The sequence below is a fragment of the Podarcis cretensis genome (assembly GCF_951804945.1).
Source record: "Podarcis cretensis genome assembly, chromosome: 18".
NCBI classification, from domain to species: Eukaryota; Metazoa; Chordata; class Lepidosauria; order Squamata; family Lacertidae; genus Podarcis; species Podarcis cretensis.
This window is the reverse complement of record NC_137188.1, coordinates 11,311,046-11,331,940: the sequence shown is the minus strand read 5'-3', so window position 1 is coordinate 11,331,940 and position 20,895 is coordinate 11,311,046. Positions and strand designations below refer to the sequence as shown.

Sequence of the window (20,895 nt, the reverse complement as noted above, 5' to 3'; positions counted from 1 at the left end):
AAGCTGCTTCTGGCGAACCAGAGCAGCGCACGGAAACGCCGTTTACCTTCCTGCCGGAGTGGTACCTATTTATCTACTTGCACTTTGACGTGCTTTCGAACTGCTAGGTGGGCAGGAGCAGGGACCGAGCAACGGGAGCTCACCCCGTCATTGCGGAGATTCGAACTGCCGACCTTTGGATCGGCAAGTCCTAGGCTCTGTGGTTTAACCCACAGCGCCATCTGCATCCCTTTGAGGGTCCCTTGCAACTCTATAATTCTATGATTTTCAGTTTCCTCACCTGCTCTGCCCTTTCCTTCAACTCTCCATTGCCAACTAACACTCACTACATTTATGCACATGTGGTGGAAGCGTAAGAGAATTTTGGGATAGCATATATAATGAAATTTTAAAAGATATTTAAATTCTCTTCTCCCAAAAAAACCTGAGGCCTTCCTATTAGGAATTGTCGTATTTTTTGCTCTATAAGACGCCCCATACCACAAGACGCACCTAGTTTTTGGAGGAGGAAAACAAGAAAAAAAATATTCTGAATCTCAGAAGCCAGGACAGCAAGAGGGATCGCTGTGCAGCGAAAGCAGCAATCCCTCTTGCTGTTCTGGCTTCTGGGATAGCTGCGCAGCCTGCATTCGCTCCATAAGAGGCACACACATTTCCCCTTACTTTTTAGGAGGGAAAAAGTCAGTCTTAGAGAGCAAAAAATACGGTATGTCCATGGAAATCAAGAGAAATCGTAGACTTCTTTTCATGAACGCAACCACAGCGGCTAGGATTTTAATAGCAAATCACTGGAAAAGTGATAACATAACCCCGCAAAAACTGACTGGCAAGCAAAAATGATAGAATATTTACAACTCGCAAGGATGACAGGGAGATTAAGAGGGAACTCAGTACAGAAAGTTAATAAAGACTGGACAATGTTTAAAGAATACCTTAAAAACCATTGTGACAACGGTCAATTCCGGGCAGACTTAGAATGAATCTTGAAATACAAAGAAAGTCTATAGCAGAATGTTCTTGATAAGAAATGGGAAAAAATAATAAGAATAATGAACTGTCTACAGATTAACAAAATGTAAATTAGTACAATGAGAAGAAATGGAAGTTCGTGTCCAAGGTGTGTTGGTTTTGTAATGTAGTTTGTATTATAAGTATTGTCTAAGTTAAAATGATGAGCTATGTGTAAATTGATGTTGATTGATGTTTAATGAAAATTAAATTTAAAAACAAACACCACCCACATACTCCCTTTCATTAATCCATCGCCCATTATTTATTAATTATTATTATTATTAGAATTTATATACCATCCTATACCCAGAGGTCTCAGGGCGGTTCGCAGAACAAAACCAAAATACAAAACCACAAAATATATAATCAAAATAAAAGCAACAACCCAATACCCTGCCCCTTACTTCCACAACCCTTCCCTTCTGGCATAGAATCGCAGAACTGTATCATTGAAAGGGACCCTGAGGGTCATCTAGGCTGACCCCGTGAAAATGCAGGAATCGTGTTGCCCCTCGAGCTCAAGATGTCCCCCACCAAGTTGCTCTCACCCCTGGGACCCCTGTTCACGAGAGTTTCGTCCCAGCCGAACTAACAACTCCACGCTCCTCGTGGCAAGCGAGCCACTGGCATCCCGACGGCTCCCTTTCTCCTCCCCTGCCTTCCCGGCCAACTTGGAATGCTTGGGGACATTCCGTGACCTCACAGAAGCACGAGCCAAACAGGGGCTAGAAGCCAGCAATCGGCCTTTTTCTCCTGCAAAGAGATAGACAGGATCCCTCCAGGGCACACCGCAGCTCAGATACGATACAGTGGTACCTCTGGTTAAGTATTTAATTCGTTCCGGAGGTCTGTCCTTAACCTGAAACTGTTCTTAACCAGAAGCACCACTTTAGCCTCCTGCTGCCGCCGCACCGCTGGAGCACGATTTCTGTTCTCATCCTGAAGCAAAGTTCTTAACCTGAGGTACTATTTCTGGGTTAGCGGAGTCTGTAACCTGAGGCGTATGTAACCTGAAGCATATGTAACCCGAGGTACCACTGTACAATACGATAATCTTTATTGTCATTGTCCCATACAGAACAACGAAATTGAAAATCTACACCAGACATTCAGAAACCAACAAGCCTGCTATCCCAGCCTGGTTAGCCCCCTAAAAACTCTGATACCCCATTTTTAAATACAATATACTCCCATAGAGACTACCTTAAAGGTAAAGGGACCCCTGACCATTAGGTCCAGTCGTGGCTGACTCTGGGGTAGCGGCGCTCATCTCGCGTTACTGGCCGAGGGAGCCAGCGTACAGCTTCTGGGTCATGTGGCCAGCAGGACTAAGCCGCTTCTGGCGAACCAGAGCAGCGCACGGAAACGCCGTTTACCTTCCCGCCGGAGCAGTACCTATTTATCTACTTGCACTTTGACGTGCTTTCGAACTGCTAGGTTGGCAGGAGCAGGGACCGAGCAACGGGATCTCACCCCGTCATTGCGGGGATTCGAACTGCCGACCTTCTGATTGGCAAGTCCTGGGCTCTGTGGTTTAACCCACAGCACCACCCACGTCCCTAGAGACTACCTTACACTGTGTTTTAAACCAAAATCGCATTTGGATAGAAACTGTTTCTCAGGCGGCTGGTCCTGGTCTTTATAACCCTTCTTCCAGAAGGCAGAAACTGAAAGAGATCATTTCCGGGGTGCGCACTATCCTGCGCTTTCTTATGGCACCTGGAAGCGTAGATTTGATCCAAGGTGGGAAGAGTGCACCCAATTATTCTCTCCACAGTCTTTATAACCCTGGACAGCATTGTTTTTTCCCTGGCCGTGCAGCTCCCAAACCACACACAGAGACCATAAGTTAATACACTCTCCACAGTACAATGGTAAAATGCCATCAAGAGGTCCTTGGAGAGATTGTTTTTCCGGAGGATTCTCAGAAAATATAACCTCTGCTGTGCTCTCTTCATCGGGTCTTTGCTGTTTTCTCCCCAGGTTAGGTCATCTTTCAACTCCATTCCCAGAAATCGAAACATCAAGACCTGTTCCACGCACTTCCCCTCAATAATAAGAGTTGGGTATTTATGGAAGTTGAAGCGCTGGGCACTGGGGAATAGCAGCTAGCAGGTGAGGTGGCAAAGAGGGAAATCTTTCGCTTGCTGCTCCTTTTTCAGCCAGATTCTAATAACTAAACGCCAGGCAGAATTTTATGGACTTCTATCATGTTGCTACCATAAAGAAGGCTGATCGCCGAAGAATGGATGCTTTTGAATTCTGGTGCTGGAGGAGACTCTTGAGAGTCCCATGGACTGCAAGAAGATCCAACCTCTCCATTCGGAAGGAAATCAGCCCTGAGTGCTCACTGGAAGGACAGATCCTGAAGCTGAGGCTCCAAGACTTTGGCCACCTCAGGAGAAGAGAAGACTCCCTGGAAAAGACCCTGATGTTGGGGAAGATGGAGGGCGCAAGGAGAAGGGGACGACAGAGGACGAGATGGTGGGACAGTGTTCTCGAAGCGGCCAACATGAGTTTGACCAAACTGCGGAAGGCAGAGGAAGACAGGAGGGCCTGGCGTGGTCTGGGGAGGGGGACACGAAGAGGCGGACACAACTCAACAACAGCAACAACAGGCCGCACAGGAAGGTTTGAGGGTTTTGGTGTTTTAATATTTTGTTGGAAGCCAACCAGAGTGGCTGGGGCAACCCAGTCAGATGGCCGTCGTATAAATAGTAAGAATTATCCCCAGGACCTGAAGCCGATCGTCTATATTGCAAAGAGCTTATGTTTTTTCAAAACTGCAGCGAAAGTAGAGGGGGCGGACCATCCATTCACCCCTTCATTTGGCCACCTCAGGAGAAGAGAAGACTCCCTGGAAAAGACCCTGATGCTGGGAAAGATGGAGGGCGCAAGGAGAAGGGGACGACAGAGGACGAGATGGTGGGACAGTGTTCTCGAAAAGACCAGCATGAGTTTGACTAAACTGCGGGAGGCAGTGGAAGACAGGAAGGCCTGGCGTGCTCTGGTCCAGGGGGTCACGAGAGGCGGACATGACTAAACGACTAAACAACAACAATCATGTTGCTCCTCACGCCCCTTGACTTTAAAACTAAATAGTCCCAAACCTTTCAATCCTATCGATCATCCAAGTTGCCCCTTTCCTGAACTTCTTCCAATGTCCGCTTTGAGGAGAGGTGACCAGAACCCAAATGCACCATAGATTTCTACAATTGCGTTAACAACCACCACAATTTATTATTTATACTCTGCCCATCTGGCTGGGTTTCCCCAGCCACTCTGGGCGGCTCCCAGCAGAATAATAATAATAATAATAATAATAATAATAATAATAATTTATTTATATCCCGCCTGCCCCAGCCGAAGCAGGGCTCAGAAAGGCTAACAACAGTAAAAGTAAGACAGTTTACATAAAATCACAATCAATTAATTGAAATACATTCTAAAATCAGTTACAGATAGGTAGCCATGTTGGTCTGCCATAGTCAAAATAAAATAAAAAAATTCCTTCCAGTAGCACCTTAAAGACCAACTAAGTTGACTATGGCAGACCAACACGGCTACCTATCTGTAACTGGAACTATGGAAGTCCATCAACCACTTCCCTAAACAGGGCTGCCTTCAGATGTCTTCCAAAAGTCAAATAGTTGTTTATTTCCTTGACATCTGATGGGAGGGCGTTCCACAGGGCGGGTGCCACCACCAAGAAGGCCCTCTGCCTGGTTCCCTGTCACCTCGCTTCTTGCAGGGAGGGAACCCCCAGAAGGCCCTCAGGAGATGGACCCAGGTGTCCGGGCCGGATGATGGGGGTGGAGACGCTCCTTCAGGGATACTGGGCCATTTAGGGCTTTCAAGGTCAGCACCAAAACTTTGAATTGTGCTTGGAAACGTACTGGGAGCCAATGTAGGTCTTTCAAGACCGGTGTTATGTGGTCTCGGTGGCTGCTCCCAGTTCCCAGTCTAGCTGCCGCATTCTGGATTAGTTGCAGTTTCCGGGTCACCTTCAAAGGTAGCCCCACATAGAGCACATTGCAGTAGTCCAAGCAGGAGATAACCAGAGCATGCACCACTTTGGCCAGATAGTCTTGAGGGCAGGGAGGGTCTCATCCTGCGTACCAGATGGAGCTGCCGTGGAGACAGAACTGACCTGTGCCTCCATGGACAGCTGTGAGTCCAAAATGACTCCCAGGCTGCACACCTGGTCCTTCGGGGGCACAGTCACCCCATTCAGGACCAGGGAGTCCCCCACACCTGCCCTCCCCCGTCCCCCAAAAAGAGTACTTCTGTCTTGTTAGGATTCAACTTTAACCATAGATTTGTACGGCAGCCGTAATGATGCCTTCATCGCGGGGGGTCAGACTAGATGACTCTAGGGTTCCCTTGCAACTCTACCATTCTATAAAATCAGCCCTTTTTATTTCCCTAAATGACCCCTTGCGTGGGATTTGCTGCTGCAAAACAAAGCACTATCACGCGTAACTTGCAGGGTGCAAGCAACACACTATTTGCCCCCTCCCCAAAATCAATGCAATCCAAGCCAGTGTTTTTTAAATTTTTTATTTAAAGCAACCTCTTTACTTCTAATTGAAGAAGGGAGCCGTTTACGCTTGCTTTTAAAAATGAGCTTTTTTTATTAGCCCCGATTTATTTAATTTATTTTATTTTCCACAGGGTATATAGGGTCTGTAATAATTGGCTTACCTCAGGTGGGGGTCTAAGGCGATAATGACGCCTTTAAATCTGCCACTCAGAAGCATGGAGGTATTTCGATAAGCGGATCAGCTCTTTTGGCTGAAAAAACGGGCTCTCTTTAAAGAAATAAATAACTTAACTGCCGGCAGGCAGATAAAGCATTCCAAGAAGTTTTGGAAGAAGTGTGTGTGGGGGAATAATTCGTGGTGAAATTAGGTCAAGGTGGCTGAAGAAAGGAAGTGGCGAATGTTGCTGAAAGGGAGAGGAAGAGAAAGGGGGGGAGAGAAGGGGGAGAGAAAGAAAGAAAGAAAGAAAGAGAAAGGGGAAGAAAGAGAGGGGGAGGGGGAGAGAGAGAGAGAGAGAGAGAGAGAGAGAGAAAGAAAGAAAGAAAGAGAAAGGGGAAGAAAGAGAGGGGGAGGGGGAGAGAGAGAGAGAGAGAGAGAGAGAGAGAGAGAAAGAAAGAAAGAAAGAAAGAGAAAGGGGAAGAAAGAGAGGGGGAGGGGGAGAGAGAGAGAGAGAGAGAGAGAGAGAGAGAAAGAAAGAAAGAAAGAAAGAAAGAAAGAAAGAAAGAAAGAAAGAAAGAAAGAGAAAGGGGAAGAAAGAGAGGGGGAGGGAGAGAGAGAGAGAGAGAGAGAGAGAGAGAAAGAGAGAGGGGGAGAGAGAGGGAGGGAGGGAGAAAGAAAGGAAGAAAGGAAGGAAGAGGAAGAAAGAGGAAGAAAGAGGGAGGAAGGGAGGGAGGGAGGGAGGAAGGAAGGAAAAGAAAGAGGAAGGAAGAGAGAGAGAGAGAGGGAAAGAAAGAAAGAAAGAAAGAAAGAAAGAAAGAAAGAAAGAAAGAAAGAAAGAAAGAAAGAAAGAAAGAGGGGTCTATGAAATACTTAAAAGGTAAAGGTAAAGGTATCCCTGACCATTAGGTCCAGTCACGGATGACTCTGGGATTGCGGCGCTCATCTCGCTTTACTGGCCGAGGAAGCCGGCGTACAGCTTCCGGTTAACTGCGGGCAAAATCATTATATGTGCCCGGCCTAAGATAAAAATATTATATGTGCCCGGCCTAACATCTTTCCATAAAAGAAATCCCTTCTTTGCAGGGGACTCGAAGGCGACCCCTTCCAACTCTTAACGATTCGTAGAACTCATAGTTAAACTATGGAACTTCCCGCCACAGGAGGCCGGGATGGTCCTCCTCGACTTGGATGGCTTTAAAAGAGGGCAAGGGAAATTCACGGAGGAGGGGAGTCTGGCTTTCGGTGACCACTAGGCATGATGGCTATAGTCGGCTTCCCCGGTTGGAGGCAGCAAGGCTCCTGAACACCAGTTTCTGGACACAAAGGAGGGGAGAGGGGATGTCTGATGGGTGGTCTGATCCACAGGTATCCTCTAGTGCCCATGTGTAATTCTCCGGTCGCCGCCTTGCCCCAATACTGCCTGCTCTGACCGACAGCCGTTCTCCAGCGTCTCAGGCAGAGAGAGGGGTCTCTCCCCCCTCCCCCCCCCCGTCGTTGCGGGGATTCGAACCGCCGACCTTCTGACCGGCAAGCCCTGGGCTCTGTGGTTTAACCCACAGCGCCACCCTTGTCCTCACCTGGAGAGCCAGGCCCAAAATGGGTAAACAGCCACTCTCACAGAAAGGCCAATCCCACATTCCTGGGACACTGAAACTACAGGAAGTCCCCTTTGTTCTCCTAGTGAGAACCTGGAGTGGTTCACGCATAGCCAACACCCAAACAGAGCTTCGCTCCTCTGCCCTTTCCAAACGGCAGGGTTAATATCCGGCCAAGAGGCCACATTTGGCAGTTTCTCCATGCCAGGAGACAAGACACACCTGTTGGATTTCTGTCTGTTTTACAAGGAAACAAGGTGGAAAGCTTCAGTGGCAGGGAGAGGTTGACTCCTAAACCGCAGTTCGTCGCACGAGAAAGAAACAACCCGCTTTTTCCATTCTCCAAATCCAGGATCCCCCCCACCCCAAAAAACCCACAACCCCAGTCCTCTTTACTCCATGGCAAAATGCACTCTGCACGTACCCAGAGACACAGCTTTCCAACTCCGTGTCCAAAAAGCGTGGGATGCCCTGCATTAATCTAAATGCTCTAACCCGGAAAGAAAAGGGGATACCTCTGAGCGTGTCCAGAGCACCAGGCCCTCACCCCCAAATTAACAACCCACCTGCCCATAGCTGTCAACGTTTCCCTTTTTAAAATTCCCTTATTCCAAATAGGATTCGTCGCAAGAAAAGGGGAAAGTTGACAGCTAGGTGCCTGCCTCAAACGGCCGTGAGATTAAAGTTGCACATTTAAAGCACACACACCCCAGGGGGAAAATAATCTGGGGAACTGTAGCGTGCAGCTACACACTACGGTTCCCAGGCTCCTGCCTTGAATGCAGCCCTTTCAAGTAAACACGGCTTGGGTTACACGTTCCTCCCGCAACTGCTTGCCAGAAAAAAATGTAGAAAACAAGAATGTCGTTAAGCTGGGCAGACAAACCTCCTCGTCTCCCGGCTCAGAGATAAGCCCGTATTTTTTTGCACGCTGGAAGTAGGTCGTGAGGCGAAGGCTAACACATAACGCAAAATCTACTTGCCTGAAATCGTACGGCCATGGTGCTTAGAGCCAGCTTGGGCCAAACATCTTTGCCAGGTGGGAAACAGGTGTGCTCACCTGTCCGCAGCCCCGAAGAGATTTGCCCAGGCCCGACCGAAGGCAGGCTTCCAGAATATATATATTTATATTCCAGGTTCTCTCCCCCTGGCCTGTCGGCTCTGGTTTTCCTTCCTCTTCCGTACCCCGGGCCCCACCTCTTTCAGCGCACAGGTGTACCCTCCCCAAAGACACACCTAGATTCCAGGTGGAGCCAGAACTCTCCAGTTCCCTCGCCGGCTGGCAGAGGCCCCCAAAGGAAATTCGCTCAGTGCAGAGAAACTTCAAAAACAGGGAATTCTTGGCTGCCTCTCGCAAAGAAAACATCTCCCAAGATCTGCCTCTGGCCGGCTCACGACGGACCGGGGGTTTCCGATAACCACAAGGACACTGAGAAAGCAACAAAGGCTGAAATCCTATCCGGGGCCGGACACCGGAAGCGGCCTTATCTGGAGTCGGCTCCCTCTCTCTCTGTGTTGTCGCCAGCACGGGCTGGCAGCTGCCGGCCAGGATTTTGGAGGTCTTCCCTCCTGCTGCCAAGTAGCGGAATCGAGGCCGGGAGATTTTGCAGGATGGAGCTACGGAAATAAATAAGGCTGGACCGGGAGAGGCCGGCTGCTGTTGGGCTGGACTGCTGCAATGCTATCTTTGCGGGACTTTCCTTTCGCTCGATAGGGCAGGATGCCGCAGCACGATCCTAGAATTGTAGAGGGGGAAAGGGACCCCGGAAGTCATCTAGTCCGACCCCTTGCAGTGCAGGAATGTGCACGTGGACTTGGGTCTAAGAGTGTAGCCCCCAACTTGGGGCCCTCTACGGCGTCTCGGACTACGACGCCCATCGTCCACTGCTAGCTTAGCGGTGGACGATGGGCATTGTAGTCCGAAAGCTGGAAACCAGTCGGCTGGGGGGGGTTTATTGTTTTGTTTGTTGTTATGCTATGTATTTGTGTGTGTTTTATATTGCAAGCCTACCCAGGCAGGCGGAACGTAGGCGTGTGTTTTTTCATCCGCTTATTAGCTTGTCCTCGATTTTATTTTCTGAACGTTTTAAGCTGCTTTAAAAAAATATATAGTCTCCCTGTTTTATTCTTCTTTGAGGTTCCGTTGCAACCAAGCAGAATAGAACCCTTGCAAAACAAAAGAATAAAATAAATTTTAAAAACACGTAGACTTGGGTCTAAGAGTGCAGCCCCCAACTTGGTGCCCTCTACGCGTCTTGGAGTACAATACCCATCGTCCACTGCTAGCTTAGCGGTGGACGATGGGAGTTGTAGTCCGAAAGCTTGGAAACCTGTCAGCTGGGGGGGGGCCCTATTGTTTTGTTTGTTATTATGCTGTGTATTTTTGCGTGTTTTATATTGCAAACCGCCTTGCGGATCCTCGGATGAAGGGTGTATAGAAATGTTATTATCAATAATAATGAAATCCAAAACCTGCGCCAGCGGGGACTTATGTGAGTTATAGGAGCAGGTAAACAGTGGCTCCATGCAGCAGTTTTAGTCTCATAAGCCTGAAAATCCAGGGTTTACCTTTGCCCCTCAATCATCTATCCCTCTTTCCCTATCTACCTTTGCCCAGTTGCATTCCACTTCTCTCAGTGGCAAATATTGACAGGTGGCTGTGAAAGGGGAAATCTAGATTATTTGAGGTTAGCAAACTCAAACAGACACAAAGACCGGGGCAGGTGGGTTAGGAAAATCCCACAGGATCTTACAAATCCATTTCTCGGAGCTCAGAATTGCAGCTAGATCGCAAACAAACAAAGGACTGGCTCAGAAATCGACCCCTTTGGCTTAACCTCTTAGGCTCCGCTGCCTTCATTTCAACTCTGGCGGTAGTGTCCCTCTCCATTTACAGATTTGCAAGGTCCTCGGGGCAGAGATCTTAAAAAGCCAGCTCTCCGAAACACCTCGGGGGAAGCATTTCCCCCCAGAATGCACATGCGACTGAACCTTGCTCAGATGGTTTGCTTCTTTAAAAGAAAAATCAGACAATTTCACATTGTCCCATGCTAGGCCACGAAAAGCTGGACTGGATGAATCCCAAGCCGGAATTAAGATTGCTGGAAGAAATATCAACAACCTCAGATATGCAGATGACACAACCTTGATGGCAGAAAGTGAGGAGGAATTAAATAACCTTTTAATGAGGGTGAAAGAGGAGAGCACAAAATATGGTCTGAAGCTCAACATCAAAAAAACAAAGATCATGGCCACTGGTCCCATCACCTCCTGGCAAATAGAAGGGGAAGAAATGGAGGCAGTGGGAGATTTTACTTTCTTGGGCTCCATGATCACTGCAGATGGTGACAGCAGCCACGAAATTAAAAGACGCCTGCTTCTTGAGAGAAAAGCGATGACAAACCTAGACAGCATCCTAAAAAGCAGAGACATCACCTTGCCAACAAAGGTCCGTATAGTCAAAGCTCTGGTTTTCCCAGTAGTGATGTGTGGAAGTGAGAGCTGGACCAAAAAGAAGGCTGATCGCTGAAGAATGGATGCTTTTGAATTCTGGTGCTGGAGGAGACACTTGAGAGTCCCATGGACTGCAAGAAGATCAAACCTCTCCATTCTGAAGGAAATCAGCCCTGAGTGGTCACTGGAAGGACAGATCCTGAAGCTGAGGCTCCAAGACTTTGGCCACCTCAGGAGAAGAGAAGACTCCCTGGAAAAGACCCTGATGTTGGGAAAGATGGAGGGCGCAAGGAGAAGGGGACGACAGAGGATGAGATGGTGGGACAGTGTTCTTGAAGCTACCAGCATGAGTTTGACCAAACTGGGGGAGGCAGTGGAAGACAGGAGGGCCTGGCGGGCTCTGGTCCAGGGGGTCATGAAGAGGCAGACACAACTCAACAACAACAACAACAACAGGCCGCACAGGAAGGTTTGAGGGTATTGGTGTTTTAATAGTTTGTTGGAAGCCACCCAGAGTGGCTGGGGCAACCCAGTTAGATGGCCAGCGTATAAATAGTAAGAATTATCCCCAGGACCTGAAGCCGATCGTCCATATTGCAAAGAGCTTATGTTTTTTCAAAACTGCAGCGAAAGTAGAGGGGGTGGACCATCCATTCAGCACCCCCTCATTAAAAACCTGAAATCTGTTTAGAGACAAATGGGAGGCCTTTTGTGGACTATTTAAAAATATCTATATGAAATCATAACTGTTTATGTCTGCTACGACCGCAGCCAGGAGGATATATGCTCAGAAATTGAAAGAAGACTCTCATCCCATAGGCAAAGTTTACAGGAACAATAAGGAACCAAGAAGGGGGAAACTTTATAAAAGACTGGGGGAAATTTGTGGATTATTTGAAATGCTATTGTACAGTACACATGTAAGTATATTAGCAGGATTAACTTAAACAAAACAGTTAAAATGAATGTTTAAAGACAACAACAACAATAACAATTTACAGTGGTGCCTCGCAAGACGAAATTAATCCGTTCCGTGAGGCTCTTCGTATAGCGGTTTTTTCATCTTGAGAAGCAAGCCCATTGACGGCTTAGCGGATTAGCGCTATTAGCGGTTTAGCGGCTTTTAGCGGATCAGCTGATAAGCGGCTTAGCGGCTTAGAAAAAGGGGGGGAGGGGGGAAACCCACAGGAGCTCGCAAGACATTTTCGTCTTGCGAAGCAAGCCCATAGGGAAATTCGTTTTGCGAAGCGCCTCCAAAACGGAAAACCCTTTCGTCTAGCGGGTTTTCCGTCTTGCGAGGCGTTCGTCTTGCGGGGCACCACTGTATTTATACCCAGCCCATTGGCCTGGATTGCTCCCACCTCTCTGGGCGGTTTCTAACCCAAATAAAAACATCCAGCATTAACAGTAAAAATCTGATCCAATATAAAGAGTCACAGTAACTTTCAAATAAACAACTCATATCAAACAAAGCAATATTTAACAATCCATCAGAACCTAGTAGTAAACGTTAAAATTAAATACTGTATCAGCAAATAATAATTAAACAGTTTACAGTTTAGACTGTAATCGATGAAAGATACGGTAACTATTAATCGGAGTAGTGGAAGAGATACAATGTAAGAAACTGCAAAAGAAGTCAAAATATATATATATAAATTTGTTGGGAAAGATTGGGTTGTCTTTATGTCAAACGTATTACATTGGAAAAGTGAAAAATAAAATTTATAATAAAAATACAGTGGTACCTCGGGTTAAGTACTTAATTCGTTCCAGAGGTCCGTTCTTAACCTGAAACTGTTCTTAACCTGAAGCACCACTTTAGCTAATGGAGCCTCCTGCTGCCGCTGCACAATTTCTGTTCTCATCCTGAAGCAAAGTTCTTAACCTGAAGCACTATTTCTGGGTTAGCGGGGTCTGTAACCTGAAGCGTATGTAACCTGAAGCGTATGTAACCCAAGGTACCACTGTATATGAAATCAGGGGTCAGATTTGAGATATGAGGCGGCTTAGTTTGGTCAGAATCAAGTACAGTGGTACCTCGGATGTCGAACGGAATCCGTCCCAGAAGTCTGTTCGACTTCCAAAATGTTCGGAAACCAAGGCGCAGCTTCCGATTGGCTGCAGGAAGATCCTGCAGCCAATCGGAAGCCGCGACGGACGTTCGGCTTCCAAAAGAACGTTCGCAAACCGGCTCACTTCCGGGTTTGTGGCGTTCGGGAGCCAAAACGTTCTGACTCGCAAGGCGTTCAGAATCCAAGGTACGGCTGGTACACTTCCACTGTTAACGCTAAATACATGACATTTGGTAAGCGAGCCACCATAGCCGCTAGAGGGCTGTGAAAATTTGTGTCCTCGGTTTCTTAGACACTTACTATCTGAAACCCAAGGAGCAGATGGGTTGACAAATCTGAAATCTATTGACATTTTTTCCAGCTCTTCTGCCCAACTACAGACAGTGGGCCCATTGGCAGACCAACTCCGTGTTGCATGGTTATAAATGAAAGAGGCTGATTTCAATATGAAGCTGCCTTATGTTGAGTTATTCATCATGAGCAGGCAAACTAAGGCCCAGGGGCCGGATCCGGCCCAATCGCCTTCTAAATCTGGCCCGCGGACGGTCCGGGAATTAGCATGTTTTTACATGTGGAATAGGGATGCGGGTGGCACTGTGGGTTAAACCACAGAGCCTAGGACTTGCCGATCAGAAGGTCGGCGGTTCAAATCCCCGCGATGTTGGGGTGAGCTCCCGTTGCTCGGTCCCTGCTCCTGCCAACCTAGCAGTTCGAAAGCACGTCAAAGTGCAAGTAGATAAATAGGTACCGCTCCGGCGGGAAGGTAAACGGCCTTTCCTTGTGCTTCTCTGCTTCGTCAGAAGCAGCTTACTCCTGCTGGCCACATGACCCGGAAGCTGTCTGCGGACAAACGCCGGCTCCCTTGGCCAATAAAGCAAGATGAGCGCCGCAACCCCAGAGTCGACCACGACTGGGCCTAATGGTCAGGGGTCCCTTTACCTTTACATGAGTAGAATGTGCCCTTTTATTTAAAATGCATCTCTGGGTTATTTGTGGGGCCTGCCTGGTGTTTTTACATGAGTAGAATGTGTGTTTTTATTTAAAATGCATCTCTGGGTTATTTGTGGGGCATAGGAAGTCGTACATTATTATTTTTCCGAAATATAGTCTGGCCCCCCACAAGGTCTGCGGGACAGTGGACCAGCCCCCTGCTGAAAAAGTTTGCTGAGCCCTGCAGTGTTAATCTATGAGCGCTGTATTACCACTGCCTCTGACTGGCAGTGGATGGGGGCAATTTTCAGAACAACCCTTCTCTACCACTGAGCTGTGACCCTTGTCAGAATGGCTGTGTTGGGGCATTACTGGGAGTAGAGGAAAACACCCCCAAAACAGCAGCAACAAACACTCTTTATTTATCTGATATGTTTATGATTTTAATGGATTGCATCCAGCATTAATTCAACTCACAGAATACATGAACAGGTCTCAATTAGCCACACATGCTGCTTCATTTCAGTGAGTCTACTTTGAGTACAAAGGTGGCGCTGTGGGTAAACCACAGAGCCTAGGACTTGCTGATCAGAAGGTCGGCGGTTCGAATCCCCGCGACGGGGTGAGCTCCTGTTTCTCAGTCCCTGCTTCTGCCAAGCTAGCAGTTTGAAAGCACGTCAAAGTGCAAGTAGATAAATAGGTACCGCTCCGGCAGGAAGGTAAACGGCGTTTCCGTGCGCTGCTCTGGTTTGCCAGAAGCGGCTTAGTCCTGCTGGCCACACAACCCGGAAGCTGTACGCCGGCTCCCTCGGCCAGTAAAGCGAGATGAGCGCCGCAACCCCAGAGTCGGCCACGACTGGACATAACGGTCAAGAGTCCCTTTACCTTTAGACCTGGAGGAAAGGGATGTGGGAGGCGCTGTGGGTTAAACCACAGAGCCTAGGACTTGCCGATCAGAAGGTCGACAGTTCGAATCCCTGCGACGGGGTGAGTTCCCGTTGCTCAGTCCCTTCTCCTGCCAACCTAGCAGTTTGAAAGCACAAAGTGCAAGTAGATAAATAGGTACCACTCCATCGGGAACGTAAATGGCGTTTCCGCGCACTGCTCTGGTTCGCCAGAAGCGGCTTAGTCCTGCTGGCCACATGACCCGGAAGCTGGACGCCGGCTCCCTCGGCCAGTAAAGCGAGATGAGCGCCGCAACCCCAGAGTCATCCGTGACTGGACCTAATGGTCAGGGGTCCCTTTACCTTTACCTTTTTACTTTGAGTACGGCTCAGCTTGGATGCAACGGTTCTGCTTTGAGTAATAACTTCATTTGATTCAGCCCTATATTTACTGTGGAAAGCTTTTGAGGGGGCGATCGCCGCAAAATCCCGGACATTTGCTTACACACGGAAAAATGTGATATATATCTTGAGTTTCTCAGATATTAAACGAGGGGCGAGAACCAATGATATGCCACCTTCAGCTGCTTGCAGGGGGCTAAAAGTAGGACAGAAATGCAATACAAAAATACAAAGGGACGCACATAAAGTATACCTCTGTTAAGTTTCCAGAGAAGCGAGGTTTCTCATAAAGGCCACGAAGATTTTATAATGCAGCCATACATTTAACAGAATTGCCTTCGGGCCTTTGCTTGGGCGCGAGGGAGAGGCAAGGTGTGTCTTGAAATAACAACAAGGATGAAGAAATTCGTGCGACTCAGCAGAAGCCTATCCCTGCCTACTCAGGAGTCAGCCCCAGTGGGCCCAATAGGGCTTCTCGCTGACTCCCAGGTAAGTGAGGCTTGCCGGCGGCCGGGTGACTTTAAATGAGGTCACTGGGATTATTTTGATTTGGGCAGCTTTGCCAAAAAGAAAAGATCTACTTCGCCTCTGGCTGGCTGGGCGCTTTAGGCAAAGATCCACGGTTGAAGAAACACATTTGCGAATTTAAAAAGGGAGAGAGGGCTGAGAAGGAGGGGAGGAATCGAAAACAGGAGCCACGTGCAGGAAACCAGGAAGTCGCCTTTGCTACGCAGACACCCTTCCCACCGCCGGATAGGGTTTGCCTTCCCTGTAAGTGCTACTCAGAGTAAACCCAGCGAAAGTCATGGGCCCCCCGCTTCCCCATGCACCGCAGCGCGTTTTAGGAACTTTGTTGGAGGCAAGTCAGGACAGGAAACTGCGCTCCGCTACTCGGGAGTAAGTCCCGAGTAGGGGGACGCCTACACTCCGAGGGACCAGAACGAACGCCCTCAAAAAACAAAACACAAAACTTGCAAGAGACTCAGTCCACCTGTGGAGCGAGCGCCGGGATCGGGGCCCTGGGAAGCAATCCCGGGGGTGGGGGCTCTCTTCCTTTCCGAAGTGGGGGGGGGGCGCAAACAGCGTCCCCTCCCCATTCAGCCACCTGCGCTCTCCAAAGGCGGCGTGCGCCCTGGGCGCAAAGACGCTTTCTGGAGAGGTTGATTTAGGTAGGGAAGTGGGGGCGCCCCCTGCTGCCCCCCCCGCGCCCCAAGACTAACCTGCCGGGCTGGGGGGCTCCTCAGCGACGGCTCTGGGGCGCAGGAGCCCCAACGAAGCGCGGGGCGATCCGGAGCGCAGACTTTCCTCCTCCTCCTCCTCGCCTCTTGTTTCTTTCCTTCCTTCCTGCAATCCGGACGGGCAGGTGTGCTGCCTTTTGCCCAGGAATGCGGCAGAGCCGCTTGCCTTTAACCCCTTCCGTTCAGGCCCAGGGAGAGCGCCAAGCCTCGTTAAAAGGAGTCCGGCCGCTGGTCCATCTATAGCTCCGTATTGCCTGCACGGACTGGCAGCGTCTTTTCGGGGGGGGGGGGCTTACAGCCGAGGGAGAAAAGCAATGACAAACCTAGACAGCATCTTAAAAAGTAGAGACATCACCTTGCCAACAAAAATCCGTATAGTTCAAGCTATGGTTTTCCCAGTAGTGATGTATGGAAGTGAGAGCTGGACCATAAAGAAGGCTGGTCGCCGAAGAATGGATGCTTTTGAATTCTGGTGCTGGAGGAGACTCTTGAGAGTCCCATGGACTGCAAGAAGATCAAACCTCTCCATTCGGAAGGAAATCAGCCCTGAGTGCTCACTGGAAGGACAGATCCTGAAGCTGAGGCTCCAAGACTTTGGGCCACCTGTTGAGAAGAGAAGACTCCCTGGAAAAGACCCTGATGTTGGGAAAGATGGAGGGCGCAAGGAGAAGGGGGCAACAGAGGACGAGATGGTGGGACAGTGTTCTTGAAGCTACCAGCATGAGTTTGACCCAACTGCGGGAGGCAGTGGAAGACAGGAGGGCCTGGCGTGCTCTGGTCCAGGGGGTCACGAAGAGGCAGAGACGACTAAACAACAACACAGCCGATGGAGGCTCCTAGACCTGCCAGGAGAAGCCCGCTGGGGATTGATCCTATTTTTTTTGCTCGCGGATCAGATGCAAAAAATTCCATTCCATATGGAATCAAAATTGTCCGGTGGGAAGGGACCTCCAAAGGTCATCCAGTCCAACCCCGTACAATGCAGGAATCTTAACTAGAACATCCACGACAGATGGCCATTCAACCTCTGCAAGGAAGAAGAGACCACCACCTCCCGAGGGAAACCGTTCCACAGTCCAGCAGCTCTTCCTGATGTCCTTCCCGTTAAAATAAAATTAGTTTCTAGTCTTCATGGTTATAAACGATAGGCTGGTTTCAATATGAAGCTGTCTTATGTTGAGTCAGGCTGTTAATCCACCCTCCTCTGACCGGCAGTGGCTTTCCAAGTTTTCAGGATGGAGGCAATTTCTTTCTGCATGCCAAGCACCTGATCTGTGACCCTTGTCAGAATGGCTGTGTTGAGGGCATTGCTAGAAGGAGAGGGGGGGAACCCCAAAACAATAGCAATAAAGGCTGTTTATTTATCTGATATTTTTATGGTTTTAATGGATTGCTCCCAGCATTAATTCAACTCACAGAATAAATGAATGGACCTCAGTTAGCCACACACGTCCATTCATTTCAGTGGGTCTACTTTGAGTCTTGGGACGCGGGTTGTGCTGTGGGTTAAACCACAGAGCCTAGGGCTTGCCGATCAGAAGGTTGGCGGTTCGAATCCCCGCAATGACGGGGTGAGCTCCCATTGCTCTGTCCCTGCTCCTGCCACCCTAGCAGTTCGAAAGCACATCAAAGTGAAAGTAGATAAATAGGTACCGCTCCGGCAGGAAGGTAAACGGCGTTTCCGTGCGCTGCTCAGCTTCGCCAGAAGCAGCTTAGTCCTGCTGGCCACATGACCCGGAAGCTGTCTGTGGACAAACGCTGGCTCCCTCGGCCAATAAAGCAAGATGAGCGTCGCAACCCCAGAGTTGGTCACGACTGGACCTAATGGTCAGGGGTCCCTTTACCTTTACTGTACCTTACTTTGAGTCTGGCTCAGCTTGGATACAACAGTTCTGCTCTGAGTAATAACTTGGTTGGATTCAGTCCTATATTTACAGTTTTCGTTGCTTTTCTGAATATCGAACATTTATACTGTTTTATTGCAAGATGCTTATAGATTGGTTTGCTTGTTTATTAAGCTGTACGTAAATCTGGTTGAATAAAAATAAGTAAATACCAGTACCTGCTCCGAAGCAAACACGGTTCAGCTCAAAAGACACAAGAGGTCAGGTTGGCAGCAGGGAGGTTCTGACATTGGAACCTGCTCTGAGAAAGTTCATGTTTGCACAATAAAGGCGTAGGACAAGAGTGCCAAAAAAATAAACATATAAATCATTTTTTTATGGGGCAGAAGTAAAGTCTTGCTGAATATGGTGGAATTTACTCTTTCAGTGTACCGTATATATATACTTCTGCGATGGACTTTCTTTTGGAACTTTATAGTTAGGGCTGAGAGTGAATGACCGGTGCCAATTTGAACCCTGGTCTCTCCCAGGGAAGCGATAGCTGGCAAACTGCCTTTTGTGTCAGAATTTCTGCCCTTATGGTTTTTTTAAATTTTATTTGTGATTTTCAGTTTGGTGCTGGAGGAGACTTTTGAGAGTCCCATGGACTGCAAGAAGATCAAATCTCTCCATTCTGAAGGAAATCAGCCCTGAGTGCTCACTGGAAGGACAGATCCTGAAGCTGAGGCTCCAATACTTTGGCCACCTCAGGAGAAGAGAAGACTCCCTGGAAAAGACCCTGATGTTAGGAAAGATGGAGGGCGCAAGGAGAAGGGGACGACAGAGGACGAGATGGTGGGACAGTGTTCTCAAAGAGGCCAAGATGAGTTTGACCAAACTGTGGGAGGCAGTGGAAGACAGGAGGGCCTGGCGGGCTCTGGTCCAGGGGGTCACGAAGAGGCGGACACGGCTAAACAGCAACAACCCCTGACCATTAGGTCCAATCGTGACCGACTCTGGGGTTGCGGCGCTCATCTCGCTTTACTGGCTGAGGGAGCCGGCGTACAGCTTCCGAGTCATGTGTCCAGCAGGACCAAGCCGCTTCTGGGGAACCAGAGCAGCGCACAGAAACACTGTTTACCTTCCCGCCGGAGTGGTACCTATTTATCTACTTGCACTTTGACGTGCTTTCGAACTGCTAGGTTGGCAGGAGCAGGGACTGAGCAACGGGAGCTCACCCCGTCATTGCGGGGATTTGAATCGCCGACCTTCTGATCGGCAAGTCCTAGGCTCTGTGGTTTAACCCACAGTGCCACCTGCGTCCCTGTGTGAAAGGTGGGAGGGGGGGGAGTTAAATGCCACCCTTTGCAGAATGGAAATTATGGGGATGAGCTGGATGACCTGTTAAAGTCCCCTTCCCTATTAGCAATTCTAGGAATCTGGAGTCCCAGAAGGGGCTTCCTTTGCAGACATAGGGTCTCAAACCTTTGCAAAACAAATCCGCCTTTGTTATGTAAAAAGCAAATAAGTGAGGGCAATGTGTTCCCATGGGAACTAATGGCTGGGGAGGGGGAAAGGACTTTTGTTTGGTTTGCCTTTCCACTGCCCCCACCCCATAGTAAATTCTGTTATCTGTGGGAGTCAGCTTTCCCCTCTCCAGCCATTTCGGAGTCTGATTTCTATCCTCCCTAACCATTGGTCATGCTGGTGGCGCTGTGGGTTAAACCACAAAGCCTAGGACTTGCCGATCAGAAGGTCGGCGGTTTGAATCCCCGCAATGACGGGGTGAGCTCCCGTTGCTCGGTCCCTGCTCTTGCCAACCTAGCAGTTTGAAAGCATACCAGCACAAGTAGATAAATAGGTACCGCTCCGGCGGGAAGGTAAAGGGCGTTTCTGTGCGCTGCTCTGGTTTGCCAGAAGCGGCTTAGTCCTGCTGGCCACATGACCCGGAAGCTGTACACCAGCTCCCTCGGCCCATAGAGCGAGGTGAGCGCCGCAACCCCAGAGTTGGTCACGACTGGACCTAATGGTCAGGGGTCCCTTTACCTTAACCATTGGTCATGCTGGCTAGGAAGGGCCGGCGAACAGCTAACAGGATTTTCCTCCCATTCTTTTCCAAATGCTAGAGCAGTGATTAGAGTGTTAACTTGGGAGATCAGGGTTCAAATGTCACCACTCTGACACGGATCTCGCTGCGTGGCCTCTGTCTGATCACCTGGCCCACCCAGGCTTGTGTACACTGACTGGCAGCAGAGGCGCTCTGGAGTTGCAGGCAAGGGGTCGAAACTGGGTCCTTTGCTATCGAGGGTCTGGAAACCGAGCCTGATGAGGAACGGTTGAAGGATCTGGGTGTGTTTAGCCTGGAAAAGAGGCGATGCCTGAGGGCCATCTTCCAATATCTGAAGGGCCGTCTCATGGAAGCTTGTTTCCTCCTGCTCCGGAGGGTAGGACTTGAACCCGTGACTTCAAGTGGCAAGGAAGGAGATTCCGACTCAACATCAGGAGGAATTTTCTGGCAGTCAGAGGGGGTTGGACTGAATGACCCTGAGGGTCCCCTCAAACTCTGCAGTCCTGTGATGCTGAGTTGTTGCCCTTTCCTTAGAAAGGAAGCAAGATTATAGTCCTCAAGGTTCCGTGTAAAGGCATATTAAGCATCTAAGCCACACACCCACCCAACTTGATCAGTGTTACTCACACTGGCTGGCAGCAGCTGGGGTTTTGCTCTCTCCCTACCTGGAGATAGCAAATATTGCACCAGGGAACTTTTGCAGCCAGAGCGCACGC

General features: G+C 49.1%; 2 protein-coding genes across 6 annotated transcripts in view; one reads left to right on the top strand and one right to left on the bottom strand.

The window, feature by feature from the left end:
* TJP3 (tight junction protein 3) overlaps positions 1-16,422 on the bottom strand; it is a 65,901-nt gene extending 49,479 nt beyond the window's left edge. The window contains exon 1 of one of the 4 annotated variants that reach the window (XM_079960503.1): positions 16,271-16,422. Coding sequence is in view for 1 of the 4 variants with exons in the window: in XM_079960502.1 (XP_079816628.1) it covers positions 933-944 (12 nt within the window). In the remaining 3 variants the exon portion in view is untranslated. Of the gene's footprint in view, positions 1-932; positions 960-5,715; positions 5,826-8,542; positions 8,991-16,270 lie in introns of those variants that run through there. The other 3 variants (XM_079960504.1, XM_079960505.1, XM_079960502.1) reach the window with 3 other exon arrangements.
* Positions 1-20,895, top strand: part of GAMT (guanidinoacetate N-methyltransferase) — a 245,576-nt gene that overhangs the window by 70,523 nt on the left and 154,158 nt on the right. The window lies entirely within an intron of this gene.